This window comes from Bombina bombina, chromosome 5, assembly GCF_027579735.1.
Source record: "Bombina bombina isolate aBomBom1 chromosome 5, aBomBom1.pri, whole genome shotgun sequence".
In the NCBI taxonomy this organism is placed as follows: domain Eukaryota; kingdom Metazoa; phylum Chordata; class Amphibia; order Anura; family Bombinatoridae; genus Bombina; species Bombina bombina.
The window spans coordinates 812,589,456-812,615,004 of record NC_069503.1 but is presented as its reverse complement, the minus strand read 5'-3'; the positions used below and the strand labels follow the sequence as shown (position 1 = coordinate 812,615,004).

Here is a 25,549-nt window from a genome sequence, read left to right as displayed (position 1 = left end):
ATGAAAACAAATAATGCTATCACTGACCAAAAAAAGTCAGAATAGACCATATAAATACCAATCTAAAAGATGGTATATTAATATAATAAAAAGATTTTCTATCTTTGGAACAATGAATAGTTTGAATAAAACCCCAAAACCCAGATCCTAAAAATGGAACTGGAATAAATACCCCAGAAGATTCCAGATCTGAGCAGCGCTTGATCCTCAACAGGTGATCAACCGCACTTCAACATTACCCAAAATATATGGGACTGAAACACATTAAGGAAAGTGTTAGCCTTACTGGAATAGCTGGAATATAATAGAGAGAAAAAGACTTCTCACAGACGGTTTTACTTCAAATTTAATTTTGTACCCAAAATCTAAGAATTTTGGACCGAATAGAACCAAAAAAACTTCTAAATAAAAACATGTTACTTGGGTAAGAATTTAGAATTTTGTTCTTTAGTAAGAACAACCAAACTAAAATAAGCTTAAAGTTTTAGTCTAAAAACTTAATCTTGAAGCCCAGAGTAACAGTTAAGAATTGAATCCAATATGAATCAAATAATTGATTATCTTGGAAAAAAAGAAATAAGGATTTTTTAGAAATCACAAAATTTCTTCTAGCTAACAACAGCTAAAGACATAGATTAAACCTCATTTGTGAAAATATTCAATAAAAATGAAGAAACAAATAAAATTATTAGCATGTTAATCCAGTTAAGGGACCAGCCAACACACCGGACTTGCATAAACAAAAATGCAAGACAACTAGACAAATGCAACAGCACCCAGTCTGAACCTCAAATGAGCAGTAGACTTTGTCCCTTAACAATGCTAAATAATACATAATCTGATACTTGATCTTTAAAGTAAACAGAAAAAAATGGAGCAAAAGCAACATCATCCAAATAAATTACAGGTCCAAGAAAAGTACCTGAAAATAAATTTTTTTCCTTAAATAGGATACAAACATTTAAAAAGAAAATAAATACTATTTTGCTATAGAAACAATAGCATAATTTAGCAGGAGTAGAGATAGCCCCATTAAATTGGAGAACCCTCAAAATTGAATTTAACTGCCGGCAAAGAATATAATTTAAAACCTTTGAAGAAAATTGTCAGCCTATTCCATTCCCTAGTATGAAGGAATGGAAAAAAAAAACCGATGAAGACACAGAAGATAAAATAAGCAGAAATAAAATGTTAGCTAGTTTTGAAAAAGAACTAGTTACCTCAATATCCAAAATAATCAACACCTTTTCAACAAAAAACAAATGTACTCTAATAAAAAATAAAAAAGTAGATTTGTTAGTGTCAATATCTGATGAAGAAAAGTTCTGAAAGAGAAAAAACATCATCAGAGAAGGATAATTCAGTATATTGTTGGTCATTTGAAACTTCATCAAAAAGAAGTTTGAAAAAGACCTAAAAATTTTTAATAGAAGGCGCAAAGTCAGAAAAAGCCTTAACCTAGAATCAGAAAAATATTCTTATACATTTTCTAAGTATATCTTGTACATAAGATGTAAAAAGAAAAGCAATACATAAAGCATAAATACTAATGGATTCTGCATGTAAAAGTTTATCATAACTTATTACAAACCATAGCTAAAGATAAAGATTCATAACATTTAAAATAAATGAACTTAGCTTTGGTAGGACTTCTTAGTCAACAGGAATCCCTCAGTATGTTCTGATCCAGGAATAATTTATGGAAAATCTTGCAATATGTAATAGAAAAAAACAACATATAAAGCAAAATTATCAAATTCCTTAAATGACAGTTTCAGGAATGGGGAAAAATGCAAAACAAACAAGCCTCTAGCAACCAGAAGCAACAAAAAAGTGATACTTAAATAATGGGAAAGTATGACGCCCACATTTTTTGGCGCCAAGTATGACGCCCACACTTTTTGGCGCAAAAAAACGTCTGTAACACACATGCGTCAAAAATGACGCAACCACGTGTAAACTTCCGGCGTCAACTATGGCGCCGGAAATGACAAAATTTTGCGCCAAGAATGACGCAATAAATTGAAGTATTTTCTGCCCCCGCGAGCCTAACAGCCCGCAAGGAAAAAAGTCAATTAGAAAATTTCTTTAAGGTAAGAAAAAATATTTTATTCGTATGCATTTTCCCAAATAATGAAACTGACAGTCTGAAGAAGGAATATTGATTATCCTGAATCATGGCAAATATAAGTTTAAAGAAATATATTTAGAACTTTACGTATAAAGTGCCCAACCATAGCTTAGAGTGTCACAAAAAATAAGACTTACTTACCCCAGTACACTCATCTACATATAGCAGATAGCCAAACCAGTACTGAAACGAGAATCAGTAGAGGTAATGGTATATAAGAGTATATCGTCGATCTGAAAAGGGAGGTAAGAGATGAATCTCTACGACCGATAACAGAGAACCTATGAAATAGATCCCGTAGAAGGAGACCATTGAATTCAAATAGGCAATACTCTCTTCACATCCCTCTGACATTCACTGCACTCTGAGAGGAAAACCGGGCTCCAGCCTGCTGTGAAGCGCATATCAACGTAGAATCTAGCACAAACTTACTTCACCACCTCCACGGGAGGCAAAGTTTGTAAAACTGAATTGTGGGTGTGGTGAGGGGTGTATTTATAGGCATTTTAAGGTTTGGGAAACTTTGCCCCTCCTGGTAGAAATGTATATCCCATACGTCACTAGCTCATGGACTCTTGCTAATTACATGAAAGAAAAGGCAGTTACACTAACGAAATTTTTACAGTGTATGTAACAAGTTAGCAGAGCATTGCACCCACTTGCAAATGGATGATTAACCCCTTAATACAAAAAACGGAATAATAAATGACAAAAACGTTTTTCAAACAGTCACAACAACTGCCACAGCTCTACTGTGGCTTTTTACCTCCCTCAATATGACTTTTGAAGCCTTTTGAGCCCTTCAGAGAAGTCCTGGAACATGCAGGAAGAAGCTGGATGTCTGTGTCTGTAATTTTTGCTGCGAGAAAAAGCGCTAAAATAGGCCCCTCCCACTCATATTACAACAGTGGAAAGCCTCAAGGAACTGTTCCTGGCAAAATTCATGCCAGCCATGTGGAAAAAACTAGGCCCCAATAAGTTTTATCACCAAACATATATAAAAAACGATTAAACATGCCAGCAAACGTTTTAAAATACACTTTTATAAGAGTATGTATCTCTATTAATAAGCCTGATACCAGTCGCTATCACTGCATTTAAGGCTTTACTTACATTACTTCGGTATCAGCAGCATTTTCTAGCAAATTCCATCCCTAGAAAAATATTTTAACTGCACATACCTTATTGCAGCAAACCTGCACGCTATTCCCCCTCTGAAGTTACATCACTCCTCAGAATATGTGAGAACAGCAAAGGATCTTAGTTTGCTAAGATCATAGAAAACGCAGGCAGAGTCTTCTTCCAAATACTGCCTGAGATAAACAGTACACTCCGGTACTATTTAAAAATAACAAACTTTTGATTGAAGAAATAAACTAAGTATAAAACACCACAGTCCTCTTACGACCTCCATCTTAGTTGAGAGTTGCAAGAGAATGACTGGGTATGGCAGTGAGGGGAGGAGCTATATAGCAGCTCTGCTGTGGGTGATCCTCTTGCAACTTCCTGTTGGGAAGGAGAATATCCCATAAGTAATGGATGATCCGTGGACTGGATACACTTAACAAGAGAAAGACACTCATTTGAGTTCTCAGAAGCTGGACAAAAAAAGAAACCACAATTTACTGATTAATAGTATTTATAAATACTAGCTTAGGAAGGAATAGCTAGTGCGAAGAACAGCCTATCCTGATTAAAACACAATTTATGCTTACCTGATAAATTTATTTCTCTTGTGGTGTATCCAGTCCACGGATCATCCATTACTTGTGGGATATTCTCATTCCCAACAGGAAGTTGCAAGAGGACACCCACAGCAGAGCTGTTATATAGCTCCTCCCCTAACTGCCATATCCAGTCATTCGACCGAAAACACGCAGAGAAAGGAGAAACCATAGGATGCAGTGGTGACTGTAGTTTAAATGAAAAAATTACCTGCCTTAAAATGACAGGGCGGGCCGTGGACTGGATACACCACAAGAGAAATAAATTTATCAGGTAAGCATAAATTGTGTTTTCTCTTGTAAGGTGTATCCAGTCCACGGATCATCCATTACTTGTAGGATACCAATACCAAAGCTAAAGTACACGGATGAAGGGAGGGACAAGGCAGGTACTTAAACGGAAGGTACCACTACCTGTAAAACCTCTCTCCCAAAAATAGCCTTCGAAGAAGCAAAAGTATCAAATTTGTAGAATTTTGAAAAAGTATGAAGCGAAGACCAAGTTGCCGCCTTGCAAATCTGTTCAACAGAAGCCTCATTTTTAAAGGCCCAAGTGGAAGCCACAGCTCTAGTAGAATGAGTTGTAATCCTTTCAGGAGGCTGCTGGCCAGCAGTCTCATAGGCTAAGCGGATTATGCTTCTTAGCCAAAAAGAAAGAGAGGTTGCCGAAGCCTTTTTGACCTCTCCTCTGTCCAGAGTAGACAACAAACAAAGCAGATGTTTGACGAAAATCTTTAGTAGCTTGTAAGTAAAACTTTAAAGCACGAACCACGTCCAGATTGTGTAATAGACGTTCCTTCTTTGAAGAAGGATTAGGACACAAGAATGGAACAACAATCTCTTGATTGATATTCTTGTTAGATACCACCTTAGGTAAAAACCCAGGTTTGGTACGCAGGACTACCTTATCCGTATGGAAGATCAGATAAGGAGAATCACATTGTAAAGCCGATAACTCAGAGACTCTACGAGCCGAGGAAATAGCTACTAAAAACAGAACTTTCCAAGATAAAAGTTTGATATCTATGGCATGAAGAGGTTCAAACGGAACTCTTTGAAGAACCTGAAGAACCAAATTTAAGCTCCATGGGGGAGCAACAGGTTTAAACACAGGCTTGATTCTAACCAAAGCCTGACAAAATGCCTGAACGTCTGGAACATCTGCCAGACGCTTGTGCAAAAGAATAGACAGAGCAGAAATCTGTCCTTTCAAGGAACTAGCTGACAATCCTTTATCCAAACCATCTTGGAGAAAAGATAATATCCTGGGAATCCTGACCTTACTCCATGAGTAACTCTTGGATTCACACCAATAAAGATATGTACGCCATATTTTATGGTAAATTTTCCTGGTGACAGGCTTTCGTGCCTGTATTAAGGTATCAATGACTGACTCGGAGAAGCCACGCTTTGATAAAATCAAGCGTTCAATCTCCAGGCAGTCAGTCTCAGAGAAATTAGATTTGGATGGTTGAAAGGACCCTGAAGTAGAAGGTCCTGTCTCAGAGGCAGAGTCCATGGTGGAAAGGATGACATGTCCACCAGATCTGCATACCAGGTCCTGTGTGGCCACGCAGGCGCTATCAAAATCACTGATGCTCTCTCCTACTAGACCTTGGCAATCAGTCGAGGGAGCAGAGGAAACGGTGGAAACACATAAGCCAGGTTGAAAGACCAGGGTGCTGCTAGAGCATCCCTGGACCTGGATCCGTAACAAGGAAGTTTGGCGTTCTGGCGAGACGCCATGAGATCCAGTTCTGGTTTGCCCCAACGATGAATCAATTGTGCAAACACCTCCGGATGGAGTTCCCACTCTCCCGGATGAAAAGTCTGACGACTTAGAAAATCCGCCTCCCAGTTCTCTACACCTGGGATATGGATAGCTGATAGGTGGCAAGAGTGAGTCTCTGCCCAGCGAATTATCTTTGAGACTTCTAACATCGATAGGGAACTTCTTGTTCCCCCTTGATGGTTGATGTAAGCCACAGTCGTGATGTTGTCCGACTGAAATCTGATGTACCTCAGAGTTGCTAACTGAGGCCAAGCCTGAACAGCATTGAATATCGCTCTCAGTTCCAGAATATTTATTGGAAGGAGTGTCTCCTCCTGAGTCCACGATCCCTGAGCCTTCAGGGAGTTCCAGACTGCACCCCAACCTAGAAGGCTGGCATCTGTTGTTACAATTGTCCAATCTGGCCTGCGAAAGGTCATACCCTTGGACAGATGGACCCGAGATAGCCACCAGAGAAGAGAATCCCTGGTCTCTTGATCCAGATTTAGTAGAGGGGACAAATCTGTGTAATCCCTGTTCCACTGACTGAGCATGCATAGTTGCAGCGTTCTGAGATGTAGGCGTGCAAAACGGCACTATGTCCATTGCCGCTACCATTAAGCCGATTACTTCCATGCACTGAGCCACCGAAGGGCGCGGAACGGAATGAAGAACACGGCAGGAATTTAAAAGCTTTGATAACCTGGACTCCGTCAGGTAAATTTTCATTTCTACAGAATCTATCAGAGTCCCTAGGAAGGAAACTCTTGTGAGTGGGGATAGAGAACTCTTTTCCTCGTTCACTTTCCACCCATGCGATCTCAGAAATGCCAGTACTACGTCCGTATGAGACTTGGCAATTTGGAAGTTTGACGCCTGTATCAGGATGTCGTCTAAATAAGGGGCCACTGCTTTGCCCCGCGGCCTTAGGACCGCCAGAAGCGACCCTAGAACCTTCGTAAAGATTCTTGGGGCTGTAGCTAATCCAAAGGGAAGAGCTACAAACTGGTAATGCCTGTCTAGAAAGGCAAACCTGAGAAACCGATGATGATCTTCTTTGTGTATGGAAATGTGAAGATAAGCATCCTTTAAATCCATTGTAGTCATATATTGACCCTCCTGGATCATAGGTAGGATGGTACGAATAGTTTCCATCTTGAATGATGGAACTCTGAGGAATTTGTTTAAGATCTTTAGATCCAAAATTGGTCTGAAGGTTCCCTCTTTTTTGGGAACCACAAACAGATTTGAGTAAAAACCCTGTCCCTGTTCCTCCTTTGGAACTGGATGGATCACTCCCATAACTAGGAGGTCTCGTACACAGTGTAAGAATGCGTCTCTCTTTATCTGGTTTGCAGATAATTGTGAAAGGTGAAATCTCCCTTTTGGGGGGGAAGCTTTGAAGTCCAGAAGATATCCCTGGGATATAATTTCCAACGCCCAGGTATCCTGGACATCTCTTGCCCACGCCTGGGCGAAGAGTGAAAGTCTGCCCCCTACTAGATCCGTTACCGGATAGGGGGCCGTTCCTTCATGCTGTCTTAGAGGCAGCAGCAGACTTTTTGGCCTGCTTACCTTTGTTCCAGGTCTGGTTTGGTCTCCAGACCGTCTTGGACTGAGCAAAAGTTCCCTCTTGTTTTGCATTAGAGGAAGTTGATGCCGCACCTGCCTTGAAGTTTCGAAAGGCACGAAAATTAGACTTTTTGGCCCTTGATTTGGACCTGTCCTGAGGAAGGGCATGACCTTTTCCTCCAGTGATATCAGCAATAATCTCCTTCAAACCAGGCCCGAATAGGGTCTGCCCCTTGAAGGGAATGTTAAGTAGCTTAGATTTTGAAGTCACATCAGCTGACCATGATTTAAGCCATAGCGCCCTGCGCGCCTGTATAGCAAAACCAGAATTCTTAGCCGCTAGTTTAGTCAAATGAACAATGGCATCAGAAACAAAAGAATTGGCTAGCTTAAGTGCTCTAAGCTTGCCAAGTATGTCATCCAATGGAGTCGCTACCTGTAAAGCCTCTTCCAGAGACTCAAACCAGAACGCCGCAGCAGCAGTGACAGGAGCAATGCATGCAAGGGGCTGCAGGATAAAACCTTGTTGAATAAACATTTTCTTAAGGTAACCCTCTAACTTTTTATCCATTGGATCTAAGAAAGCACAACTGTCCTCGACAGGGATAGTAGTACGCTTTGCTAGAGTAGAAACGGCTCCCTCCACCTTAGGAACTGTCTGCCATAAGTCCCGTGTGGTGGCGTCTATTGGAAACATTTTTCTAAAAATAGGAGGGGGAGAGAACGGCACACCTGGTCTATCCCATTCCTTGTGTTCAAGCTTAAATTTAAATGTAGAAATATCAGAATCAGGCATCTTTCCTGAGTCAGAAACATCACCCACAGACTGAAGCTCTCCTTCCTCAGCTTCTGCATATTGTGAGGCAGTATCAGACATGGTTCTTAAAGCGTCAGTATGCTCGGCATTTTGTCTAACCCCAGAGCTATCTCGCTTACCTCTAAATTCAGGTAGTCTGGCTAATACCGCTGACAGTGTATTATCCATGACTGCCGCCATGTCTGGTAAAGTAATCGCTATGGGCGCCCTAGATGTACTTGGCGCCATTTGATCGTGAGTCCCTTGAGCGTGAGTCAAAGGATCTGACACATGGGGAGAGTTAGTCGGCATAACTTCCCCCTCGTCAGATTCCTCTGGTGATAAATTTTTTAAAGACAAAATATGATCTTTATTGCTTAAAGTGAAATCAGTACATTTGGTACACATTCTAAGAGGGGGTTCCACCATGGCTTTTAAACATAATGAACAAGGAGTTTCCTCTATGTCAGACATGTTTGTACAGACTAGCAATGAGACTAGCAAGCTTGGAAAACACTTTAAATCAAGTTAACAAGCAAATATAAAAAACGGTACTGTGCCTTTAAGAGAAACAAATTTTGTCAAAATTTGAAAAACAGTGAAAAAAGGCAGTAAATCAAACAAAATTTTTACAGTGTATGTAATAAGCTAACAGAGCATTGCACCCACTTGCAAATGGATGATTAACCCCTTAGTTCAAAAAACGGATCAAAAAAAACGATAGACGTTTTTTAACAGTCACAACAAACTGCCACAGCTCTGCTGTGGCCCTACCTTCCTCAATAAACGACTATGGAAAGCCTTTGAGCCCTTTAGAGATGTCCTATAGCATTCAGGGGACTGCTGAGGGAAGCTGGATGTCTCAGTCTGTAATTTTAACTGCGCAAAAAAGTGCTAAAATAGGCCCCTCCCACTCATACTACAACAGTGGAAAGCCTCAGGAAACTGTTTCTAGGCAAAATTTAAGCCAGCCATGTGGAAAAAACTAGGCCCCAATAAAGTTTTATCACCAAAGCATATATAAAAACGATTAAACATGCCAGCAAACGTTTTATATTGCAATTTTATAAGGGTATTACCCCTGAGAGTAAGCATGATACCAGTCGCTATTAAATCACTGTATTCAGGCTTAACTTACATTAATCCGGTATCAGCAGCATTTTCTAGCATTTTCCATATCTAGAAAAAATTGTAACTGCACATAGCTCATAGCAGAGAAACCTGCACGCCATTCTCCCACTGAAGTTACCTCTCTCCTCAGTCATATGTGAGAACAGCAATGGATCTTAGTTACAACCTGCTAAGATCATAGAAAACTCAGGCAGATTCTTCTTCTATTTACTGCCTGGGATAAAATAGTACAACTCCGGTACCATTTAAAATAAACTTTTGATTGAAGATAAAAAACTAACTATATTTCACCACTCTCTCTTACTACCTCCATGCGTGTTGAGAGTTGCAAGAAAATGACTGGATATGGCAGTTAGGGGAGGAGCTATATAACGGCTCTGCTGTGTGTGTCCTCTTGCAACTTCCTGTTGGGAATGAGAATATCCCACAAGTAATGGATGATGACCCGTGGACTGGATACACCTTACAAGAGAATAATCAGATAATACGATTTGCATGGCAAAGCTGAAAGCTCATCAAAAAGGTGAAAGAAATTGACTGAGAATCATGGGAAGTAGGAGGAATATATAGGTCTGGTGTGTCTCTTGCCTCCTCCCAGCACACTTGATGACTCGTGGACTCTCACCATCTGATGAAATAATTACATGTTAAAAGACCATTACAGTTGACAAATTATATGCACTAAGTCACTTGAGCATGTATTTTTAGACAAGTGAGCCTTTAATGCTAGGCAGTTAACCCCTACAAAAGGGGTTCAACACATAGTAGAAGTACCACGTGAGACCTGCTGGTCCAGAGTGGAAACTGTTGCTGATCCAATCAGCAACGCTAGTCGTAAGACTCAGCTTTGTGGCTAGAACTGCTGAATGGATCAGAGGAAGTTTCCACTTGGGACCAACTGTGCTCTGCTGCTTCCAATCAGTATTTCTACTATGTATTTTTCCCCTCTAGAGGGTATTAAAGTTACATATGCTCTATCAAATTGAAGCATGTACAGATTTGTTATTCTGAATATGGCACAATGAAAATTTACCCTTTCAATGCTGTGCTGTAAACGGAGTTTCATTCGTACAACTTCTTGCTGTCTAAAAAGCTCCTTGAGGGGTTCTGAAAGGGAAGGAGGAGGTGTAATCTGAGGGAAAAAAAGAAAGAAAAAACAACTTTGATTTAACAACATCATTTTACAGTCTTACTGCTATTTTGAATTTCTATTGTTTGTCTGTGACTTTAATTTATCGCAAAAATATTTCAAGCTGACCCTTCATTGCTGAGACAAACTGGTGCAAAAGCAGTGCACAGACTGTTGTCATCTGCACCAATCATGTTTTTTTCCCCACACATGCATTTTCACTATATTCCTTTCATTTTCCCCAAAATAAATGAATAAATAAAAATGTCAAGTGTATGGATTAAGAGTGAATTAACCCCCCCCCCAAATTTAACATTTAAAAATCTATATAATGTAATCCAATAAAAATAACTTTAAAATTATAATATACATTTGCATTTAGCAATATAAATAATTCTGCATCTTGCGCTATATATACTGTATATAGAAAATGAATAAAATATCTAACGGCATACTATTAAGTATATATTAACAGTGGAAACAGGGGTCAGCCAGAACATGGACATACCAGCCACTCATTTTTAGGAGCCAGGGAACAAATTTATGTACAGATGTTTGTAAACAAATTGAAAGTTGTTAGTAGCATGATGTAAACATTTAGGCTATGCGCTTCCTGGGTCGCCGTATTTTCTTATGATTTCAGAACGGTATGCTCTTATCCCTGAGTAAACTCTTTTAGCACAGAAAAAAAATATGTTCATAAATCGTCCTGTTATCTGGTTCTCTTCAATAAAAACATAATTTATGCTTACCTGATAAATTTATTTCTCTTGTGGTGTATCCAGTCCACGGATCATCCATTACTTGTGGGATATTCTCCTTCCCAACAGGAAGTTGCAAGAGGATCACCCACAGCAGAGCTGCTATATAGCTCCTCCCCTAACTGCCATATCCAGTCATTCGACCGAAACAAGCCGAGAAAGGAGAAACCATAGGGTGCAGTGGTGACTGTAGTTTAACTTAAAATTTAGACCTGCCTTAAAAAGACAGGGCGGGCCGTGGACTGGATACACCACAAGAGAAATAAATTTATCAGGTAAGCATAAATTATGTTTTCTCTTGTAAGGTGTATCCAGTCCACGGATCATCCATTACTTGTGGGATACCAATACCAAAGCTAAAGTACACGGATGAAGGGAGGGACAAGGCAGGCTTAGATGGAAGGAACCACTGCCTGTAGAACCTTTCTCCCAAAAAACATAATTTATGTAAGAACTTACCTGATAAATTCATTTCTTTCATATTAGCAAGAGTCCATGAGCTAGTGACGTATGGGATATACATTCCTACCAGGAGGGGCAAAGTTTCCCAAACCTTAAAATGCCTATAAATACACCCCTCACCACACCCACAAATCAGTTTAACGAATAGCCAAGAAGTGGGGTGATAAGAAAAAAGTGCGAAAGCATATAAAATAAGGAATTGGAATAATTGTGCTTTATACAAAAAAATCATAACCACCACAAAAAGGGTGGGCCTCATGGACTCTTGCCAATATGAAAGAAATTAATTTATCAGGTAAGTTCTTACATAAATTATGTTTTCTTTCATGTAATTAGCAAGAGTCCATGAGCTAGTGACGTATGGGATAATGACTACCCAAGATGTGGATCTTTCCACGCAAGAGTCACTAGAGAGGGAGGGATAAAATAAAGACAGCCAATTCCTGCTGAAAATAATCCACACCCAAAATAAAGTTTAATGAAAACATAAGCAGAAGATTCAAACTGAAACCGCTGCCTGAAGTACTTTTCTACCAAAAACTGCTTCAGAAGAAGAAAACACATCAAAATGGTAGAATTTAGTAAAAGTATGCAAAGAGGACCAAGTTGCTGCTTTGCAAATCTGATCAACCGAAGCTTCATTCCTAAACGCCCAGGAAGTAGAAACTGACCTAGTAGAATGAGCTGTAATCCTTTGAGGCGGAGTTTTACCCGACTCGACATAGGCATGATGAATTAAAGATTTCAACCAAGATGCCAAAGAAATGGCAGAAGCTTTCTGGCTTTTTCTAGAACCAGAAAAGATGAAAAATAGACTAGAACTCTTTCGGAAAGACTTAGTAGCTTCAACATAATAATACAAAGCTCTAACAACATCCAAAGAATGCACAGATTTCTCCTTAGAATTCTTAGGATTAGGACATAATGAAGGAACCACAATTTCTCTACTAATGTTGTTAGAATACACAACCTTAGGAAAAAATTCAAAAGAAGTTCGCAACACCGCCTTATCCTGATGAAAAATCAGAAAAGGAGACTCACAAGAAAGAGCAGATAATTCAGAGACTCTTCTGGCAGAAGAGATGGCCAAAAGAAACAAAACTTTCCAAGAAAGAAGTTTAATGTCCAAATGAATGCATGGATTCAAAAGGAGGAGCTAGAAGAGCCCCCAGAACCAAATTCAAACTCCAAGGAGGAGAAATTGACTGAATGACAGGTTTTATACGAACCAAGTCTTGTACAAAACAAAGAATATCAGGAAGATTAGCAATCTTTCTGTGAAAAAGAACAGAAAGGGCAGAGATTTGTCCTGTCAAGGAACTTGCGGACAAACCTTTATCTAAACCATCCTGAAGAAACTGTAAAAAAAATTCTCGGAATTCTAAAAGAATGCCAAGAAAAATGATGAGAAGACACTAAGAAATATAAAAGTCTTCCAGACTCTATAATATATCTCTCTAGATACAGATTTACGAGCCTGTAACATAGTATTAATCACAGAGTCAGAGAAACCTCTTTGACCAAGAATCAAGCGTTCAATCTCCATACCCTTAAATTTAAAGATTTGAGATCCTGATGGAAAAAAGGACCTTGCGACAGAAGGTCTGGTCTTAACGGAAGAGCCCACGGTTGGCAAGAGGCCATCCGAAAAAAGAATCCGTCCATGCTGGAGCTACCAGCAGAACAAACGAGCATTCCTTCAGAATCTTGGAGATTACTCTTAGAAGAAGAACTAGAGGTGGAGAGATATAGGCAGGATGATACTTCCAAGGAAGTGATAATGCATTCACTGCCTCCGCCTGAGGATCCCGGGGTCTGAACAGATACCTGGGAAGTTTCTTGTTTAGATGAGAAACCATCAGATCTATTTCTGGAAGTTCCCACATTTGAACAATCTGAAGAAATACCTCTGGGTGAAGAGACCATTCGCCCGGATACAACGTTTGACGACTGAGATAATCCGCTTCCTAATTGTCTATACCTGGGAAATGAACCGCAGAGATTAGACAGGAGCTGGATTCCGCCCAAACCAGAATTCGAGATACTTCTTTCATAGCCAGAGGACTGTGAGTCCCTCCTTGATGATTGATGTATGCCACAGTTGTGACATTGTCTGTCTGAAAACAAATGAACGACTCTCTCTTCAGAAGAGGCCAAGACTGAAGAGCTCTGAAAATTGCACGGAGTTCCAAAATATTGATCGGTAATCTCACCTCCTGAGATTCCCAAACCCCTTGTGCCGTCAGAGACCCCCACACAGCTCCCCAACCTGTAAGACTTGCATCTGTTGAAATTACAGTCCAGGTCGGAAGAACAAAAGAAGCCCCCTGAACAAAACGATGGTGATCTGTCCACCACGTCAGAGAGTGTCGTACAATCGGTTTTAAAGATATTAATTGAGATATCTTTGTGTAATCCCTGCACCATTGGTTCAGCATACAGAGCTGAAGAGATCGCATGTGAAAATGAGCAAAGGAGATCACGTTGCGTCCGATGCAGCAGTCATAAGACCTAAAATTTCCATGCATAAGGCTACCAAAGGGAATGATTGAGACTGAAGGTTTTGACAAGCTGATATCAATGTTATACTTCTCTTGTCTGACAAAGACAGAGTCATAGACACTGAATCTACCTGGAAACCTAAAAAGGTTACCCTTGTCTGAGGAATCAATGAACTTTTTGGTAAATTGATCCTCCAACCATGATCTTGAAGAAACAACACAAGTCGATTCGTATGAGATTCTGTTAAATGTGAAGACTGAGCAAGTACCAAGATATCGTCCAAATAAGGAAATACCAATACCCTGTTCTCTGAATACAGACAGAAGGGCACGAGAACCTTTGTAAAAATTCTTGGAGCTGATGCTAAGCCAAAGGGTAGAGCCACAAAACTGGTAATGCTTGTCTAAAAAAGAGAATCTCAGAAACAAAAAGTGATCTGGATGAATCTGAATATGCAGATATGCATCCTGTAAATCTATTGTAGACATATAATGCCTTTGCTGAACAAAAGGCAGGATAGTCCTTACAGCTACCATCTTGAATGTTGGTATCCTTACATAACGATTCAATATTGATAGATCCGGAACTGATCTGAAGGAATTGACCTTCTTTGGTACAATGAAGAGATAAAATAAAACCCCAGCCCCTGTTCCAGAACTGGAACTGGCATAATTACTCCAGCCAACTCTAGATCTGAAACACATTTCAGAAATGCTTGAGCCTTTGGTGGGTTTACTGGGACATGGGAAAGAAAAAAATCTCTTTGCAGGAGGCCTTAACTTGAAGCCAATTCTGTACCCTTCTGAAACAATGTTCTGAAACCAGAGATTGTGAACGGAATTGATCCAAATTTCTTTGAAAAGAACGTAAACTGCCTCATACCAGCTGAGCTGGAATGAGGGCCGCACCTTCATGGGGACTTAGGAGCTGGCTTTGGGTTTCTATAAGGCTTGGATATATTCCAAAGTGAAGAAGGTTTCCAAACTGATACCGCTCCTGAGGATGAAGGATCAGGCTTTTGTTCCTTGTTGTGATGAAAGGAACGAAAACAATTATTAGACCTAAATTTAACTCATATTTTTTATCCTGTGGTAAAAAAGTTCCCTTCCTTCCAGTAACAGTTGAGATAAAAGAATCCAACTGAGAACCGAATAATTTATTACCCTGGAAAGAAAGGGTTAGCAAAGATGACTTAGAAGACATATCAGCATTCCAAGTTTTAAGCCATAAAGCTCTTCTAGCTAAAATAGTTAGAGACATATACCTGACATCAACTCTAATGATATCAAAGATGGCCTCACAAATAAAATAATTAGCATGTTATAAGAATAATAATGCTATGAGAATTATGATCTGTTACTTGTGCTAAAGCTTCTAACCAAAAAGTTGAAGCTGCAGCAACATCCGCTAAAAATATAGCAGGAGTAGAGACAGCCCCATTAACCTTTTTTTTGGGGGGATTTTGTCCCAAACTCTAATCTGTCAGATGGCACAGGATATAATTGCTTAAAACGTTTAGAAGGAGTAAATGAATTACCCAAATTATTCCATTCCCTGGAAATTACTTCAGAAATAGCATCAGGGACAGGAAACACTTCTGGAATAACTACAGGAGATTTAAAAACCTTATTTAAACGTTTAGTTTTAGTATCAAGAGGACCAGAATCCTCTATTTCTAATGCAATTAATACTTCTTTAAAAAAAGAAAGAATAAATTCCATTTTGAACAAATACAAAGATTTATCAGCATCAACCTCTGAGACAGAAACCTCTGAACCAGAAGAACCATTATCAGTATCAGAATGATGATGTTCATTAAAAAATTCATCTGAAAAAAAGAGAAGTTTTAAAAGACTTTTATGTATACTAGAAGGAGAAAATAACAGACATAGCCTTCTTAATGGATTTAGAAACAAAATCTCTTATGTTATCAGGAACACTCTGAGTATTAGATGTTGACGGAACAGCAACAGGTAATGTAACAGTACTAAAGGAAATTTTATCTGCATTAACAAGTTTGTCATAACATTTAATACAAACAACAGCTGAAGGAACATATACCAAAAGTGATACACTTAGCTTTGGTAGCTCCAGCACAGGGCAGCGATTTTCCTGAAGTATCTTCTGACTCAGTTGCAACGTGGAACATCTTGCGATATGTAATAGAAAAAACAACATATAAAGCAAAATTGATCAAATTCCTTAAATGACAGTTTCAGGAATGGGAAAAAAATACCAGTGAACAAGCTTCTAGCAACCAGAAGCAATAAATAATGAGACTTAAATAATGTGGAGACAAAAGTGACGCCCATATTTTTTTAGCGCCAAATAAGACGCCCACATTATTTGGCGCCAAAAATGACGCCACATCCGGAACACCGACACTTTTGACGCAAAAGAACGTCAAAAATGACGCAACTTCCGGCGACACGTATGACGCGGGAAACAGAAAAAAATTTTGCGCCAAAAAAGTCCGCGCCAAGAATGACGCAATAAAATGAAGCATTTTCAGCCCCCGCGAGCCTAACAGCCCACAGGGAAAAAGTCAAATTTTTTAAGGTAAGAAAAAATGATTGATTCAAATGCATTATCCCAAATATGAAACTGACTGTCTGAAAAACAGAATTTATGTTTACCTGATAAATTACTTTCTCCAACGGTGTGTCCGGTCCACGGCGTCATCCTTACTTGTGGGATATTCTCTTCCCCAACAGGAAATGGCAAAGAGCCCAGCAAAGCTGGTCACATGATCCCTCCTAGGCTCCGCCTTCCCCAGTCATTCGACCGACGTAAAGGAGGAATATTTGCATAGGAGAAATCATATGATACCGTGGTGACTGTAGTTAAAGAAAATAAATTATCAGACCTGATTAAAAAACCAGGGCGGGCCGTGGACCGGACACACCGTTGGAGAAAGTAATTTATCAGGTAAACATAAATTCTGTTTTCTCCAACATAGGTGTGTCCGGTCCACGGCGTCATCCTTACTTGTGGGAACCAATACCAAAGCTTTAGGACACGGATGAAGGGAGGGAGCAAATCAGGTCACCTAAATGGAAGGCACCACGGCTTGCAAAACCTTTCTCCCAAAAATAGCCTCAGAAGAAGCAACAAGCTATATAAAAAACGTTACTGTGCCTTTAAGGGAAACAAATTTTGCTAAAATTTGAAATAGCAGTGAAAAAAGGCAGTTAAACTATGACTTTTGAAGCCTTTTGAGCCCTTCAGAGATGTCCTAAAGCATGCAGGGGACTGCTGAGGGAAGCTGAATGTCTCTGTCTGTAATTTTAACTGCGCAAAAAAGCGCTAAAATAGGCCCCTCCCACTCATATTACAACAGTGGAAAGCTCCAGGAAACTGTTTCTAGGCAAAAATCAAGCCAGCCATGTGGAAAAAACTAGGCCCCAATAAGTTTTATCACCAAAGCATATATAAAAACGATTAAACATGCCAGCAAACGTTTTATATTGCACATTAATCAGAGTATATACCTCTGATAGCAAGCCTGATACTAGTCGCTATTAAATCACTGTATTTAGGCTTAACTTACATTAATCCGGTATCAGCAGCTTTTTTCTAGCAAATTCCATCCCTAGACAAATTTAAACTGCACATACCTTATTGCAGGATACCCTGCACGCCATTCTCCCTCTGAAGTTACCTCACTCCTCAGACATATGTGAGAACAGCAGTGGATCTTAGTTACTTCTGCTAAGATTATAGAAAAATGCAGGCAGATTCTTCTTCTAAATGCTGCCCGAGATAAAATAGTACAACTCCGGTACCATTTAAAAACAATAAACTTTTGATTGAAGAAAAAACTAACTATATTACACCACTTTCCTCTTACTACCTCCAGCTATGTTGAGAGTTTGCAAGAGAATGACTAGGTATGGCAGTTAGGGGAGGAGCTATATAGCAGCTCTGCTGTGGGTGATCCTCTTGCAACTTCCTGTTGGGAAGGAGAATATCCCACAAGTAATGGATGATCCGTGGACTGGATACACCTTACAAGAGAAATGTAAATTATTTATTACACATACCCATACTATGTATTTAGGGAGTTCAGGTTCTATTAATCCTTATACAATCAACAAAAACAAGTTTAGGGGTTCCCTCTCTGTAATCATATGAAGATCACATGACAATCCCGTGAAGTATTTATCCTCTAGCTGCTAGTATTTGGAATAGCAATAACAACGGGTCACCATTTAAAGAGGGGTCTCACAATTTTCAATGTATTCTGTAGACAGAGGACATTCCTTCCCACTAATGCTTATGATTCTATCAGCTGCCTGTCACTGTCATAGCTATCACTTAACAGCTGGGTATCTGACCAGATCTTTTTTAGCATTCAGTGTAGCCCAAATGTCGCCTATTTGTTAGAATTTGTTAACAAAAAAACAAACAAACATTTGCCCAATATTTCCTAAGGGGAATGTCTTCAGGCTGCAGACCTTGACATTAAATAAAGTTAAAGTAGTAGTAGATAGTGCTATTTCTAAAAGCCTGCACCATGCAAAAATGTATTTATATAGTTTATAATAAAAAAAATTCAGGATTGTCTTGAAAACTGAAGCTTACATAATTTTTGGCTTACACACGAATCAATCAGCTGACCATGACTAATACACACACACGTGTATATATATATATATCTATAGCTCAGAAATATTATATGGAACCTATTGCTATGTCCTTTCTGTGTTCTCATACGGGTATGCTACATCTTCTAATGTCAAAGATACTGCAAAGTTAGCATATATTGCATACTTTTTTTTCCCAAAAACCTAAAAAAATAATATTGTAAAGAAAAATAGTTTTATATAATTTTTGTATATTTTTTAAACTTTAAAAAGGGACACTAAACACTCTAAAACAGTTTATTTATAACCATGATCAAATAAATATAACAAGCTTTTTTTTTTCTAGATTAAAGGGACAGTATACACCAATTTTCATATAACAGCATGTAATAGCCATTACTATATAAAGAAGAATATGCACAGATACTGATATAAAAAATCCAGTATAAAACCTTTAAAAAACAAAATTTATGCTTACCTGATATTTTTTTTTCTTCTTTCCGGATATGGAGAGTCCACGTCATTCCAATTACTAGTGGGAATATCACTTCTGGCCAGCAGGAGGAGGCAAAGAGCACCACAGCAAAGCTGTTAAGTGTCACTCCCCTACCTATAATCCCCAGTCATTCGACCGAAGGGAAATGGAAAAGGAATAACACAAAGGTGTAGAGGTGCCTGAGGTTTAGTCAAAACGGTCTTAATAAAGGGTGGGGTCGTGGACTCTCCATCCTTAGGTAAGCATACATTTTGTTTTCTTTCTTAAGATATGGAGAGTCCACAACGGCATTCCAATTACTAGGGGGAACCAATACCCAAGCAAGAGGACACGAAATGAATAGGGAGGGAGAACAAGACAGGCAGACCTAAACAGAAGGCACCACCGCTTGAAGAACCTTTCTGCCAAAAGAGGCCTTAGCCGAGGCAAAAGTATCGAATTTCGAAAATTTGGAAAAAGTATGCAGAGAGGACCAGGTTGCAGCCTTGCAAATCTGTTCCACAGAAGTTTCATTTTTGAAAGCCCAAGAAGAGGAAACAGCCCTAGTGGAATGAGCTGTAATTCTCTCAGGAGGCTGCTGACCAGCAGGCTCGTAAGCAAAACGAATAATACTTCTCAACCCGAGGGAAAGAGACGTAGCAGTAGCCTTTTGACCTTTACGCTTTTCTGAGAAACAGACACACAGGGCAGAAGACTGGCGAAAATCCTTAGTCGCCTGTAGGTAGAATTTTAGTCTCTTGATTAATATTTCTATCCGAAACCACTTTAGGGAAAAACCCCAATTTAGTACGAAGAACCGCCTTATCAGCATGAAAGATAAGGCGAATCATACTGCAAAGCTGAGAGTTCCGAAACTCTCCGAGCAGAAGAGATAGCAATAAGAAACAAAACCTTCCAAGATAACAACTTAACATCTATGGAATGCATAGGCTCAAACGGAGTCTGTTGCAAATCTTTAAGAACAAGGTTAAGGCTCCAAGGAGGAGCAACAGACTAAAACACAGGCCTGATTCTGACCAGGGCCTGACAAAAAGATTGAACATCTGGCACATGCGCCAGACGCTTATGTTAAAGAATAGAAAGTGCAGAAATCTGACCTTTCAGAGAACTGACAACCCTTTCTCCAGACCATCCTGGAGAAAAGACAAAATTCTAGGAATCCTGACCCTACTCCAAGAGTACCCCTTTGATTCACACCAATATAGGTATTTACGCCATACCTTATGGTAAATCTTTTGAGTAACAGGCTTGTGAGCCTGAATCATGGTCTCAATGACTGACTCAGAAAACCCACGCTTAGCCAGAACGAAGCGTTCAATCTCCAAGCAGTCAGCTTCAGAGAAACGAGATTTAGATGGCGGAATGGACCCTGAGTTAGAAGGCCCTTCCTCAGAGGAAACCTCCAAGGTGGCCGAGATTACATCTTCACTAGGTCTGCATACGAGATCCTGCGAGGCCATGCAGGAGATATTAGAATTACCGACACTCTCTCCTGTTTGATACGTGCAATGACTCGTGGAAGGAGCGCAAACAGTGGATACAGGTATGCTAGACCGAAATCCCAAGGAACCGCCAGAGCATCCATTAGAGCGGCGTGCAGATCTCTTGACCTTGGCGTTCTGCTGAGACGCCATCAGATCCAACTCTGGTACCCCCCATTTGAGGGTTAACCTGGAGAACACCTCCAGATGGAGAGCCCACTTCCCGGGATGACAAGTCTGTCTGCTCAGGAAATCCGCTTCCCAGTTGTCCACTCCTGGAATGTGGATGGCAGATAGACAATTGTGAGCTTCCACCCACTGAATAATCCGTGCCACCTCCTTCATGGCTAAGGAACTCTGAATTCCTTCCTGGTGGTTGATGTAAGTTACTGATGGCCGAAAAGTAGACTGAAGAGAGAGGCAAGAATCTTGGATTTTCTGACCTCTGTCAGAAAAAATTTCATAGATCGGGAATCTATGATGGTCCCTAAGAAAACCACCCTTGTGGCTGGAACAAGGAACTCTTTTCCAGATTCACTTTCCATCCGTGGGATCGTAGAAAAGACAACAAGATCTCTGTATGAGAGTTTGCTTGTTGAAAAGATGGCGCCTGAACCAATATGTCGTCAAGGTAGGGCGCCACTGCAATTCCCCCGAGACCTGATCAATGCCAAGAGAGCCCCCAGAACCTTTGAGAAAATTCTGGGAGCTGTGGCAAGGCCAAACGGAAGAGCCACAAACTGAAAGTGTTTATCTAGAAAAGCAAATCTCAGGAACTTGTGATGATCCCTGGATGGGAACATGAAGATATGCATCCTTCAGGTCTATGGTCGTCATGAACTGATCCTCTTGGACCAAAGAAAGAATGGAACAAATAGTTTCCATTTTGAAGGCCGGGACCCTGAGAAACTTGTTGAGGCACTTTAGGTCGAAAATTTCCCTCTTTTTTGGGAATGACGAATAGATTTGAATAGAATCCTAGACCCTGTTCCCTTACTGGAACAATCACTCCCAGGAAGGAAAGGTCCTGAACGCAGTTCAAGAACGACTCTCTTTTTACCTAGTCTGTTGATAATCTTGAGAGGTGGAATCTGCTCCTGGGAGGGCAAATTCTATTTTGTAACCCTGAGATACTATGTCCACAGCCCAAGGATCTGGGACATCTTGTATCCAAGCTTGACAAAACAGGGAAAGTCTGCCCCCACTTGATCTGATCCCGGATCGGGGGCCGACCTTTCATGCCGACTTAGACTCAGCTGAAGGTTTCTTTGATTGCTTCCCCTTGTTCCAAAACTGATTGAGTTTCCAAGAAGATTTGGACTGCTTGGAAGAGGAAGACTTTTGACCTTTGAAGTTACGAAAGGAACAAAAATTGCTTTGACATCCTTTAAGTCTGTTCTTGTCTTGCGGGAGAAAAGACCCTTAAAGACACGTAATATCAGAAATTATTTCTAGCAGGCCAGGTCCAAACAAGGTTTTACCCTTGTAAGGAAGCGCCAGAAGCTTGGACTTTGAAGTAACATCAGCTGACCAAGATTTTAGCCACAAAGCTCTGCGGGCTAGGACAGAAAAGCCGGACATCTTTGCTCCCAGTTTAATAACTTGGATATTAGCATCAGAAATAAAGGAATTTACTTATTTGAGAGCCTAAATCCTATCTTGGATCTCCTCCAACGGGGTCTCTTCTAAAATTGACCTAGACAAGGCATCGCACTAATAAGATGATACATTTGCTACTGTGGTAATACAAATTGCAGGTTGCCACTGAAGACCCTGATGAACATACATCTTCAAAAAAGCCTCCAGCTTCTTGTCCATGGGATCCTTAAAGGAACAGCTATCCTCTATATGAATCGTAATTCTCTTAGCCAGAGTAGAAATAACCTCTTCTACTTTAGGCACCATGCGTCAAGAATCTTTAATGGAGTCAGCGACAGGAAACATCTTTTTAAAGACTGGAGACAGGGAAAAAGGTATCCCTGGCTTCTCCCATTCCTGTGAAATAATCTCCGTCACACAGTCTGGAACAGGAAACGCTTCCATAGAGGAAGGAACATCATAGTATTTGTTAAGTTTATAGATTATTTTTAGGGATGACCGTGACAGAAGAGTCAGAGTCATCCAAAGTAGCAAAAACCTCCTTTAACAGTACACAAAGGTGTTCAAACTTAAACCTGAAGTTCACTTCTTCAGCATCAGACAAAGGATTTATATTGTCAGAATCTGAGATTTCACCTTTAGAAGTCACTGAGGTAACCTCGTCCTCAGAGTTATGAGGGAGGGCAACCTGCGTAGCAGCAGCAGGGACAGACACCTTACTATCTGAAAAACGTTTAGTTTTCCTTTTGCTTTTCCCCAACATAGGAAAAGCAGATGATGCCGCAGAAGATACCTGGGCAGCAAAATTTGCAGACAAATAAACTCCACCGGGAGGCTGAGAGGAACTGCAGGGCACTGTATTTAACGCCATTGAGGCTTGGGACATAAGAGGAGAAAGCTGTGGCATTGCCTGAACAGCATCATCCTGAGAGACATTAGGCTCAGAAACAAAAGTTTATCTTTGCATTTCAAAGTCCTTTCTAAAAATGAGGAACAAAATTACACAGGTAACACAATTTGGGCCTCAAGACACAAACATTTGTCCATCAGAACAGACTCCTGTTCCATGACTATAGCTTAAGGAATACCCAGAGAAATTGGAATGACAATAGACAAATAATATTTTTAAAAAATATTTACACTGTCACTTTAAATTTTACTCTGAGCGGATTAGCGCTCTAAAATGTACCCCTCAAATAGTACCTCAGCAGACTGAAGTGCCCTACACCTGCATCACAAGAGAAAGAAAACTTGTCAGGAAGAAAGCAGCTGTTTACACAGAATAAACGACTAACAGCCGACACCGCTCCGGACTGTCTAAGAGCGGAAGAGAAGCGATCATGTGACCGGCTGAATCAGAAACTGCGCATTAGAAAGAAAAAGCGGGCATTTTCTGAAGCCGAGCGAAACCCGAACTAACTGACTGAAACAGTATTACCGGTCTTCTCTAACAAGCCCTCCAGAGTTTCAATAAATATAAAGTAAAAAACACTATTTGCTTATTAAAATGCTTCCTGCTTAATACACAGACAATAAGCACTATAAATAAAAACATAAATTATGCTTAACTAATTTCATTTCCATCGTGGGGAGGAGAGTCCACTGCTTCATTCATCACTTGTGGGAAATAAGAACCTGGCCACCAGGAGGAGGCAAAGACACCCCAGCCAAAGGCTTAAATACCTCCCCCACTTCCCTCATCCCCAAGTCATTCTGCCAAGGGAACAAGGAACAGTTGGAGAAATATCAGGATATAAATGGTGCCAGAAGAACAAAAAACATAATTTATGCTTACCTGATAAATTTATTTCTCTTGTAGTGTAGTCAGTCCACGGGTCATCCATTACTTATGGGATTATGTCTCTTCCCCAACAGGAAGTTGCAAGAGGATCACCCAAGCAGAGCTGCTATATAGCTCCTCCCCTCACATGTCATATCCAGTCATTCGACCGAAACAAGACGAGAAAGGAGAAACCATAGGGTGCAGTGGTGACTGGAGTTTAATTAAAATTTAGACCTGCCTTAAAAGACAGGGCGGGCCGTGGACTGATTACACTACAAGAGAAATACATTTATCAGGTAAGCATAAATTATGTTTTCTCTTGTTAAGTGTATCCAGTCCACGGGTCATCCATTACTTATGGGATACCAATACCAAAGCTAAAGTACACGGATGAAGGGAGGGACAAGGCAGGAACTTTAAACGGAAGGAACCACTGCCTGAAGTACCTTTCTCCCAAAAATAGCCTCCGAAGAAGCAAAAGTGTCAAATTTGTAAAATTTTGAAAAAGTGTGAAGTGAAGACCAAGTCGCAGCCTTGCAAATCTGTTCAACAGAAGCCTCATTTTTAAAGGCCCAGGTGGAAGCCACAGCTCTAGTAGAATGAGCTGTAATTCTTTCAGGAGGCTGCTGTCCAGCAGTCTCATAGGCTAAATGTATTATGCTACGAAGCCAAAAGGAGAGAGAGGTAGCCGAAGCCTTTTGACCTCTCCTCCGTCCAGAGTAAACGACAAACAGGGAAGAAGTTTGACGAAAATCTTTAGTTGCCTGCACATAGAACTTCAGGGCACGGACTACGTCCAGATTATGCAAAAGTCGTTCCTTCTTTGAAGAAGGGTTAGGACACAATGATGGAACAACAATCTCTTGATTGATATTCCTGTTAGAAACTACCTTAGGTAAGAACCCAGGTTTAGTACGCAGAACTACCTTGTCTGAATGAAAAATCAGATAAGGAGAATCACAATGTAAGGCAGATAACTCAGAGACTCTTCGAGCCGAGGAAATAGCCATCAAAAACAGAACTTTCCAAGATAACAGCTTGATATCAATGGAATGAAGGGGTTCAAATGGAACGCCTTGCAGAACGTTAAGAACTAAGTTTAAGCTCCACGGCGGAGCAACAGTCTTAAACACAGGCTTAATCCTAGCCAAAGCCTGACAAAAAGCCTGAACGTCTGGAATTTCTGCCAGACGCTTGTGTAGAAGAATAGACAGAGCAGAAATCTGTCCCTTTAACGAACTAGCGGATAAGCCCTTTTCTAAACCCTCTTGTAGAAAAGACAATATCCTAGGAATCCTAACCTTACTCCATGAGTAACTCTTGGATTCGCACCAATATAAATATTTACGCCATATCTTATGGTAAATTCTTCTGGTAACAGGTTTCCTAGCCTGTATTAAGGTATCAATAACCGACTCCGAGAAGCCACGCTTTGATAGAATCAAGCGTTCAATCTCCATGCAGTCAGCCTCAGAGAAATTAGATTTGGATGGTTGAAAGGACCCTGAATTAGAAGGTCCTGCCTCAGAGGCAGACACCATGGTGGACAGGACGACATGTCCACTAGGTCTGCATACCAGGTCCTGCGTGGCCACGCAGGCGCTATCAGAATCACCGATGCTCTC

At 40.2% G+C, this 25,549-nt stretch overlaps 1 protein-coding gene across 2 annotated transcripts in view; it reads right to left on the bottom strand.

The window, feature by feature from the left end:
• Positions 1-25,549, bottom strand: part of ANKRD12 (ankyrin repeat domain 12) — a 399,410-nt gene that overhangs the window by 30,004 nt on the left and 343,857 nt on the right. For both annotated transcript variants that reach the window (XM_053714916.1, XM_053714917.1), the window contains one exon: positions 10,159-10,257. In XM_053714916.1, coding sequence (XP_053570891.1) covers positions 10,159-10,257 — 99 coding nt within the window. The remainder of the gene's footprint in view (positions 1-10,158; positions 10,258-25,549) is intronic.